Below are 11,003 nucleotides of genomic sequence, written 5' to 3'. Positions count from 1 at the left end.
GAATCAAGATGGTGGCGAGTGCCACTTTCTTAAATTAAAATGGCTCTTTTATTTATTTTGTACTTTTCCCCTTGGTTTTGCATTGGATCCTTTACCATTTACTTTTTCTCAAATTCCAGGCTATTTTCCATGTTCTAAGCTATATTACTTTGATTTCTGTGACGGTCCGTGCAATGTCTTTATTCTGTTTTTGCCCCACTAGTACTCTAGTCCTCTCTTGCTTGTCTCTACTACTGATGCGTTAATTTTGCTTTTACTATCCCTAAAACAGAAAGCTACTGGAAGGTTGGTCATATCTTCTTTGCTATCTTTATGTATAGCATTGCAGTCTACCAGAACATGTTTAATGTTTTCCACACTGGTCCCGCATGCTATACAAATGTAATCTCCCTGTTCATACTTAATTCTGTACTGCGTGGGTCTAAGGCAGCCTTATCTGTCCTCAAACAGAGGGACACTGTCTCTTGAATTCCTTTCGGTGTTGTAGTCTGCGTAGCCAGTCGTACGTAAGCTTTCTGGTTCTTTTCCTTCATTTCGTGCTCGTGTTTTTACTGTACAAGTACCTGAAGACTTTGGCTGGCCGCCTGTTTTCATCCATTGTTCTTAGTCTTTCATCAACCGATATTTTTCTCTGGGCTTCCTTTGTTTCAAAGGATGAACAACCCATATACCCTTGTACAGCTTCGCTCATTGTCTCTCTATGAACCCCTAGAGCTAACCTTCCCACCGTTTTCTGGTTAATCTCTAGTATCCCCTTAGCCTCGATCCATGTCTCATTATGACAGCGTCCCTCTTTCCTGTCGTCTTGAGATGTTTCTCACGTATGATGATGATGGTGATGATGTCCTCAGGCTTAATGGCACATACCCACGGCGAGGGATTGGCCAGGGTGCATAGCGGATACAAATGCACTCATCTGCAGGGAATGAAGTATTTTGATAATTTTGGGACGCAGAGCTAGAATTTGTAGAAAACAAAAAATACGGAGACGGAAAAGTTGTGAATTCACATTCTAGCAGAGGAATCTACCAGATGAAATTATATAATCGTGAATATAATCGCACGCTGGTTTCAGGGCATATCCCTTGGCGCTTGCCTCATGTCTTTAAATATTCCTTTTCTTCATCAATCCACACTCCCGGGTGATGATGATGATGCTGTGGTCATGCCCTTTACAACGGATGGGCACCCGGTAAGGAGGTACCTGGCCAAATTTAAACAAAAAATTAAACAAAAAGAATCAACGCGGCAAATGAGCCCGCTTTCGTAATGCTTCCAGTTAAACAGCTCCACTTTGCAGCTAATAGGAGAAATTTTATGAAAGTGAAAAAGAGGAAAATTAATAAAGTTCATTTTTATTGGTTCTGCGGCGCAAATGGACCAGTTTTGCGTCTCTGAACGTGTACGACAGCAACTGGAGTGGCCTTGTGGAAATTACTTTTTCTCGTTTTTTTTTTATCCGCCAAGAATTAACCGCTCGCCAATGATTTACTATTTCCTCTGGGTAGATGCGCGTTTCCTTTTCTGTTGCATTTTGAGTTGCTTTTGAGCCAGAATTGTCGTTTAAAAGGATGTCATACGAGCAGAGAGGGGAAACCGGAAGTTGGGTACCTTACTGCTGAGAGATCGGATTTACACCTCCTGAGCCCCGAGAACAGATGAAGAAGAAAAGGAGAGCACGAGCGAGCCGCGCAGACGTCGCCCTTCCTTGTTGGCCGTGACCAAAAACGGGGCATCACTGCACGATCGGCAGCACCATGGGGAAAGTATTCTCGCGGTACCTGAGCGTGGGCAGCGATAGTGCGATTCCGGAGAACCTCGCTCGCACGCCCAGTTTGGTGCTAGACAGTGGAAAGACGCGTGACGAAAGTCGCGCTAGCGTCTCGGAGGCCGGCTCCGTAGCGCCCCCACCGCAGAAAGGCGACGCACTCCCAGACGCGCCTAGCAAGGACGTGGACGGCTTCCACGAGGCGCCGGCGGCGCAGCCCGTCCACAGTGTCGAAGCCAGCGGAAGTCGTGAGTGTTAATTTGCGCGGGAGTGTGCCGTGCACGTCCTTGTGTGTCAGTGGCTGTGACATCCCTCCACTGAGCATGGGATCGTGGATTCAATTAGATTTATCATAGCCGATATTAATGAACCCAAAAGCAGTTTACAGTGTAATAATTGCGTATAAGCATGGTATAATGCATTTTCAGTAAGAGATTTGTTTCATCGGTCTTTTAAACGGGCACCTCTTTAATCGCTGAAAGGTACAATTTCTGAAGTGGCTGCGCTGTAAAGCTATGCTAAAACGTGACACAAGAACAAGAGCAGAGCAAACTCACAGGACACAACACGGGAGCAGAACTTGCGTGCTATTCTTGGTTTACTCTTGTCCTTGTGTTTCATCCTAGCGTAGCTCCACAACACAGCAGCTTGAAGGATGGTATTTCGCACCACGGCAACACTTTGATCGGAAATATACGACGACTTCAAAAATCGTGCTTCACGTAACCAGCGGGGTGCTCGCGAAAGTGCTTTGTATCCTGCCTGCTATTACGTGCGATTTGACGGGTATTATGAGAATTTGCTAATGATTGGTTCCCTCATTCCAGTCGCTTCGAACGAGGAGCCGGACGACGTCGCAGGCAAGGACCTGGACGCTCCTCCTGTCAAGCGTCAGCCGTCCCCCAATGCGTCTCTGCAACACCTCCGTCTTAGCAATAGTAAGTACTCAAAATCTTACATGAGCGCCATGTTCATCATGACCATTTGCAGCAACCTTGGCTGTTCTCGCTTCGCCTACAACTTTTGGAACCCTGACATCAAATGCAAGGCAGCCTCACAATTATTCATTCAGTAGCAGTACTCCACCAGATACCCATATATGGAAATGTGGCACACGTTGGTTGAAAACGAAGCCACTTGACTCCGTTATTCTATCTGCCGGCTGACTGTGACGCCGTAGAGACTAACTGCTCAGAGATGCTCAAAGCATTGATATATATCAATTAGTTATATGCGTCGTCAGAGTTAAAACAAAAGATAAGATTTTTATCACAGTGGCTGACGCCCGCCCATGAGGCGCCATCTTGACAGCATCCTTGCTTTATTACTAGTTGCGTTGAAAGATAAGGAGGCGAGAGAAAAATTGGAGGGGACACTTAAGCTTCTTCTTACGGGTAAGACGCGATAGCGTAGTAGGTTTATTCCCATATATGCAGAAGGTCATTCTCTACTTTACATTCATATATCCCTGGGAGTCCTCAAACCCCTCCTTGTGCCGCCGCGGTGGCTCAGTGGTTATGGTGCTCGGATGCTGACCCGAAAGACGCGGGTTCGATCCCGGCCGCGGCAGTTGAATTTCTTTGGAGGAGAAATTCTAGAGGCCCGTGTACTCTGCGATGTCAGTGCACGTTAAAGAACCCCAGGTGGTCGAAATTTCCGGAGCCCTCCACTACGACGTCTCTCATAGCCTTAGTCGCTTTGGGACGTTAAACCCCATAAGCCAACCAAACCAAACCAAACCAAACCCCTCCTTGCGCAGTGGTGCAGCGGTTAAGCGATGCGCCACTGCCCTGCGATGGCAGTCGCTCTCAGCGGTGAGCCTTGTGGGGTCCAGGTTGGTCTTCCCGAGGACCAGTCATTAATTTAACTGTCACCTGCCAAGTTAGGTAGTTTGCTCACTGTCCAGTAGGCGGGTTGACTTCGCAAAGTCACGTAAAATAGGTGGCCCACCTGCCTCTCAGGTTGCTCTCTGGGAACCACTGGCCAGAGCCATGTCCATGATTTTTCGTTCACAGCGCCGACGCCGACACCGGATTTTCTGGTGAGCGCGGACTTTAACACTGTCGCTTAAAAGTTGTCATACACGGTTCCTCTTTGCATTAACCCGCAGGAACTGACTGCACGACAGGCTAGGTTTTTGGTTAGGTTTCATGACTGATGCGACTACAGAACTCTAAGGCAGCATCTAGTTCACTACGGGGTATTTGTCATACGGTGTTGTGACCAAGCGAGGCCTGGTACAGCGGTTTAGCTGTGCAGTAGCACTGCTTTTCCGTAAAGAAACAGTGAATTCCTGGCATAGAGCCCTATACGAAGGTCTCGCACCTTTCGGAGCGGGCTACTCCAACTTAAATCTGCGTGCCCCCTACCTGAGCGCGCACGTAACGACCAAGGCGGTCCCGCAACTCGCCGGCAGCCATGACTGGCTACCTGCCGGCCAGCGTGGGCTGAGTGTGCCGACCTTCGGCCACTGTTCGATTATAGCATGTAGTACTACGGGGACTTCTCATACGTGTAAGGTTCCAGCATAGTGGAAGAAACCAAGCTGTGAAGCTGCGGAATGGCTCTTAAGGGTACATCTGGGGTAAGTTTTTGAGAAAAGGGCGCTGAGCCAACTCGCAAAAGTGCCCTACCCAAGAGGCGCGCATTAAATGTGTCCGTACCACCTGGGTCACGTGACCACAGGGGTGGGCAGAAAGCGTCCACTCCGTCCTTTTCTTATTAGAAGATGGTCCGCGTGGTTGTAGTGTGGCAGCTATATAAGCACGACGCAAAAGCGCGGCCGAGTACGTCAGGAATGTTCTTATACCGCGACGAGTGACGCATAGCTGTATTATGCTATTATCCATAATACAGCCATGCGTCACTGTTATGCATAGCTATTGTTGCGCACAGTAGCTGTATTTTACCGTTACTCACATATGGGGAAGAAATGCGGAGGTTGACGAAAAGGGTAAGACAGCGATCAATAGAAATGAGCAACGTTAGGAGACAGTAAAAGAGCAGAGTGTGTCGGGGAACAAACGGGAGTTAATGATATCCTAGTGGAAATCCTAGTGGGCGTGTAATGTAAAGCTAAAATAACCGATGGTCGTTATGGGAATAGAAGGCAAACGTAGCTGAAGGCGGCGGAAAGTTAGGTGGGCGGATGGGATTGCAGGGATAAGGTGGTCACAGCTGGCCCACGACCGGGTTAATTGAAAAGCTATAAGAGAGACCTTTGCCCTGCAGTGAGTGAGCGTAATCAGGCTGATGATGATGACGATTGCTCCAGACTCGACTGCAGATATTCAGTGCTCGACTGAGTTCCCGACGGAAGCGGTAATGCACAGAGCCTGCTTGCATCCTGCAACAGGTGGATGCATGGCTCTGCAAATCTGATACGGGTTACGCTTCGAACATTGTCCGCGTGCTGATACTGACTGCCACGCTGTGCTCACGCAGACCAGATACCGCCTCCTGTGGGCAGCCCTCGGCCGACGACAGGTCCTTGGAAGCTGTTCGGCGTCCCGCTCGGTTCGGCCACACGCGAAGGCCTAGAGCTGCATCAGCCGAGCTCCACGTCGGAGGCGGTCAGCCAGCCGTCGTCAGTGCCTCTGCGCCACTACAGCGAGACCAACGCCGACAACCTGGCCAAGCGCCTCCGCCCCGTCTACAAGAGGGACAGCAGGAACAAGGGAGGTGGCGCGCGGTATGCGAACGCATTCATCTTCTGGGAGGGTCGCGGAACGAGTGCTTATTAAGAACTAGTAGGTAGTCGTGACCAAGACCTACTGATATGCAGACCTGCACAGACAGCAGTGCTGCAGCCCGCATGTTTTGTTCATGTCTCTCGCCGCTAGGATCGAAAAACTACCAGCCTGGAAAATGCCCTCTTCTATCATTGTATTTCAACTTGCAAGGAAGGCATTTTGGAAGGCATTTTGTACCCTTAAGCTCCGCCTTAAGGGTATGACTCGGTAGCGCTAATGGGTCCCTTCAGCTGCCTGGGGTCCTCCTTGCCTATCATTTTGCAGGAACCGACACTGCTATTTTTTTCATCATCACATAACGCTTAACCTACCCCTAAGAGTACAGCGCGAAAACATTAGAGATCCCTCTCGCGCAAGTACTCTTTTTCTGCCGCCCAGGTTCTGCTTACATGCGCATATATGTCAAATTGGTCATTCTTTACCTTAAATTCATAGATCGCGGGGAGTCCGCTTACCATTTCTGGCGCGATGTGCTACCGGGTGGCTGTTTCAAAACCGATGGGCTTGTGAGAACCAAGTTGCTCTTCTCGAGCAACCTCTCGCGACCAATCAATATTTTAATTGCCACATGCCATGGTGGGCAGTTTGCTCACAATCCCGAGGGCAGGTTGTGATGACGTCACAAGGTTACATCCCCTAGGTGGCAGGAGGGACGCCTGCTTTTCTTGACACGCTACCGACGCCGCGGTGCCGCTGAACGGGACTCTTAACGCTGTCGCGTTAACAATGAAATGATGCAGATATTGAATGAATGAATGAATGACCATCGTCTTCCCGCCAGGTTTACCACCTATACAGCGTGCGCTGGCCTGTTGGGACTGACCATGAGCGTCCTGGTGCTCCTGGCGTTCATCACGTCGCTGTTGCGGCGCCCGCCGCCTGCGGCTCATTCCATGGCCCTGAGCGTCGATCAGACCGCAAGCCGTGTTTCACCGACGGGGCGGCCGCACGACGGCGCTACGGCGGGCGTCTACGCCTTGCGCCCGCCTAGCGACTCTAGCGTCGCTGGCTCTTCCTCGGTGACGCCTACGACGGGGACGGCGAGAACGCCGTCGAGTTTAGTGGCTGGACAAACGCTAGCCGCTCTACGTCGACTAGGACTTAGGACCTAGGCTTTTGTGAAACAAAAAACAACTAGGAAACAAAAGCCACCGCATGCTTCTCAATAGCATGCTTCTCTATGCTAATCGACAGCCGCTGCCGAAACTATTTGAAGATGGACGGTTTGTGTCATGTTTTTCCCTTCGCAGTCGTTCCTGCCTTCCCCTGGAGTCTGGATGTATTTTAAACTGTGTGCTTCATATTTTGAACCACCATATTGTGGAGGTTTTCCGCATGTAACGGTGGAGTTCAATTAAGTCAGAGCACGATATAAAAGACCACCGGTTCAGTGCTGGATCTCGTTGGAATGGCACAACAGTCTGGCTGCGCTGCTTCTTGCCATGTAGGACGCGCAAGAAAGCCCAGAATGGAGTTTTCCCGCGTTGAATTTCTTTCTGCCATGGGAACCAGATGGCGACACGGGTGATGCGGTCATCTGCCACTTTTCGCTGCTGCACGCCTTTCCCGCCGTCTTTGTCGTTGCAACGCATAGCGTATTTGTTGATGTGTCAACACCCAGGAGCCGCGATTAAGATCAAGGATGTTGTCTTGAAGCGTCGTTCTCAGCACAAGCTGAATTTCGATGAAGGCGAAATTCTAGAGACCCGTGTGCTGTACGATGTCAGTGCACGTTAAAGAACCACAGGTGGTTGAAATTTCCGGAGCCCTTCACTACGGCGTCCCTCATAGCCTGAGTTGCTTTGGGACGTTAAACCCCAATAAACTAAACTAAACTGGACTAAACGAAACTAAACTAAACTAAACTAAACTAAACTAAACTAAACTAAACTAAACTAAACTAAACTAAACTATAAACTAAACTTTTCTGGGTTGGGGCAGTAAGTTTGGTGTTCTAGAATTTAAAAAAAAATTAATTAGAATGGCTTTGATCAGCCTGCAGGCATGCGTTGTTGGTAGCGGAAACGCTGAAATGCATAACATGCTCTTGCTATCGCGAGAATCCTTTTCGCGAGGTATCCTTGCGGTCGTGAGGCGCCGCAACCATCTTTTTTTTTTTTCAACACTTAGCGTATCCAGTTCACTATAGGAGTCGTTTCGGCAAAACTGTCCGAGATGCCATAGCATTAATAGCGTGTCCTTGAACCGCAGAATGATCACGTGAACTAACGGGACACTCAACTTGTCTTTATTTCATCTCTTGCTCAAGAGATCATAGCCAAATTTTTCACGTTGCATAAAAAGCTGTCTTTGTTTATTTATTTACAGATACTGCTGTCTCAGGTTCGAGACATTGCAGGAGTGGTTACATAAAAAAGAAATCATAATACATGAAAAGGCACTTGTTTTACAAATTGCGCCGGTGGAAGCTGTCGCAACGCACCATCAAGGGAATTCCACATCTCAACTGTGTGCGGGAAAAAAGAAAATTTGTGGCAATCAAGGAAAGATCTGAATGGTGTGATGTTCATGGGATCTGTGCGGCGGGTCACACGTGCAGTACGACCAGGGAATGAAATGGGGGCAGCTAAAGAAACGGATTTGTGCACTATTTTCTGTAGCATTACAAGCCGGTCACATTTTCGTTGATGCTCGAGGGAATTCAGTGATGAAACATGGTAATGTAGTGAAGGGGAAAAGTTGCGATCGTACCGGTTAAAAATGAATCTAATCGCTTTTTTCTGTATCGACTCAAGTTTATCTTTATCATGCACAAGGTGAGGGGACCACACGACTGACGCGTATTCAAGAAGCGGCCTGACCAGGGATAAGCTGTTAGTTTGCACTCTTTAGTAGCGCCCTTTAAAGTTCTTCTTAGGTAGCCTAATTTTTGTAATGATTTCGCGCATATATTATCAACATGCTTATGCCATTTTAGGTTCGGGGAGAATACTACGCCAAGGTACCTGAATTCGTGGACACTTTCCAGTATGTGTTCTGCATTGCCGTACTTGAAATGTAAGGGTTGTTTTTTATTTGTAAAGGTCATTGTCACCGTTTTCTGAAAATTAATCTCCATTTGCCAAGTTTTACTCCAGTCGTAAAAAGAAGAGAAAACATTTGTCGTGTCCGGTCGCTGTGTTGAATGCAGCGAAAGACGCACACGGTACTTTAAGACTTCGTTTATTTAAAGCCGATGAGGGTGCGACCAGCGTCGACCGAGGCAGGAGCCGAACTGGCCGCCCGAAGAAAGGAGGGAGCGGAGAAGCGTCCACGGGAGGGAGTGGCTTCCCAAAACAGGAGGAGGATGCGGGGGCGCACCATGGGGGGGCATCTGGCGACAGCGTGCGACGAGGGGCAAGTGGTCGTTAGGAGGAGGATGCGAGTGGTCGTTAGGAGGAGGATGCGAGTGGTCGTTAGGGGCGCACACACACAAAAGCAATAAGGGGACACAACACTTCCTTCCCCCTTAGAAAGTTGCCTGGTATCGTGCAGGGGGTCGGCGCTCACGCGTGGAGGCGCGCTGGCTTTGTGCGCTCGGGGGAGAAACACTTGTAGGCTGGCTGTTGTTCGCTGTGTCTCCTAGGTCTGTCCTGGGCGAAGTCTCTTCTTCCGGGAAGAGGTGCCAGGCTATGTGGGAAGATGGTGCACGTGTTCTCTCCGCTGGCGGACAGCTCTCAGACGGCGTCGTAAATCTACGCAGCTGGTTGAGATGTCGGCGTGCTACTGTGCCATGTATGTTGACGAGCCAAGAGCGCAGGCCTATGCGTCTGACAATTGTAGCTTCCTCCCAGCGTGGCTTTTTCAGAAACTGTCGGGCGAGGACGCGCTGCCCCTCATTAAGCGTGCCGCAGCGCGGAATTGCTTTTTCTTCCCGGAACGTCTCTGCCTTTGGCTCGGGGAGGATGGCTGTGAGCTGGGTTCGCATTTCACGCTCGAACATCATTTTCGAGGGGGTCTCGCCTGTTGTGCTCTGAACCGTCGTGTGCTGCTTGAAGAGAAAGCGCGCAAGGCGGCGCTGCAGCGAGCCTGTCTGATCTCTTTCAAGGGCGCGTTTTAGCTCGGCTACGTAGCGCTCGGCTTGTCCGTTTGTCGCTGGGTGGTAGGGGGCCGATGTAACTGATGAGATCCCGTTGTCGCGATAAAACTTGAGGATCTCCGCAGACACAAACGGTGTTCCGTTGTCCGACACTACCTTGCGCGGCAGGCCGAACGTTGCAAATAGTGATCGGAGGTTGTCAATGACTGCTGCCGAAGTCGTCTGTCCCATTTGCCTTATCTCAAGCCACTTTGTGTAGGCATCTACGACCACAAGGAAAGTGCAGCCCTCAATTGGTCCTGCAAAATCAATGTGCAGTGTGTGCCATGGTGTGTCTGGCTTTTCCCATTCTGGGACAGGAGCTTTCGGCGGGGCGCTCCGGCTGCTCTGGCAAGGCTTGCATTCTCGCACCACTGTTTCGATGTCGTTGTCAATGCCAGGCCACCACATGTAGCTTCTGGCACACTTTTTCATTGCAACGATGCCCCGATGTCCGGCGTGGATGAGAGACATAGCTTGTGCGCGTAGTTCTCTCGGCATCACAACTCGGGACCCAAATATGATGCAGCCGCGATGGGTGCTCAACTCTGTAGCTCGCCTGCGGTAAGCGTCGAAGTTGTCCCCTTTGAGTTTATGCACGTTGCCTTGTTGAACAGCTGTGTAAACTAGCCGGAGAGCTGCGCACTTCTGCGTAGATGTTGCAACTGTGCCTGCTGTAAGCGGAGGTTCTGGCAGTGCTTCGAACATCAGAACGTCTCCTGGTGGAAATGGTTCGTCAACAGTTGCGTCTAGTGGCAGACGGCTTAGCGCATCGGCGTTTTGATGTTTACTCCCATTGCGGTAGACCAGAGCGTAGTCGTACGCTGAGAGTTTGATGCACCAACGTGTCATTCGCGGAGACAAAGTTGGTGGCATAGGCCTTTGTGGTCCCAGAATGCCCAATAGCGGTCGGTGATCGGTTATAAAGGTCACCTTCCGGCCGGCAATGTACTGGTGAAAATGTGTCGCCGCGTAGACGATGGCTAGCCCTTCTTTGTCAAGTTGCGCGTAGTTGCGTTCTGCTTGCGACAACGTACGTGAGGCGAAGGCGATGGGAGCTTCCCTTCCTTGCTCGTCAGTTTGCGATAGAACCGCGCCGACTCCGTACGGTGATGCGTCGCAAGCCAAAAGCAGAGGCTTCCTTTCGTCGTAGTGGCGGAGGACTGTACATCTTCGAATCAGGTCTTTCAGGGCATCGAATGACTGCTGATGGCGTGGCGACCATGTCCATGTCACATCTTTCCGAAGGAGTTGGTATAAGTCGTTGGCCACGGTAGCTCTTTGTTCCAAGAACCGGTCGTAGAACGTCAAGAGTCCGAGAAAAGCCTGTAGCTCCTGCTTGTTTGTTGGAGCTCGTGCTTCTGTGATCGCTCGCACTTTGTCCTCGGTAGGGTGAATGCCTTCC

At 50.0% G+C, this 11,003-nt stretch overlaps 1 protein-coding gene across 1 annotated transcript; it reads left to right on the top strand.

The window, feature by feature from the left end:
• The first annotated feature begins 1,709 nt into the window (after positions 1-1,709).
• LOC149341387 (uncharacterized) lies at positions 1,710-7,373 on the top strand. The gene is made up of 4 exons (XM_089541959.1): positions 1,710-2,016; positions 2,596-2,706; positions 5,213-5,459; positions 6,302-7,373. The coding sequence occupies exons 1-4, from the start codon at positions 1,758-1,760 to the stop codon at positions 6,630-6,632; spliced, it is 948 nt and encodes a 315-aa protein (XP_089398085.1). The 5' UTR covers positions 1,710-1,757; the 3' UTR covers positions 6,633-7,373.
• The last annotated feature ends 3,630 nt before the right edge of the window (positions 7,374-11,003 follow it).

This window comes from Amblyomma mixtum, chromosome 5, assembly GCF_055824585.1.
Source record: "Amblyomma mixtum isolate Tamu chromosome 5, ASM5582458v1, whole genome shotgun sequence".
NCBI lineage: Eukaryota > Metazoa > Arthropoda > Arachnida > Ixodida > Ixodidae > Amblyomma > Amblyomma mixtum.
This window is presented reverse-complemented; position numbering and strand designations above follow the sequence as displayed.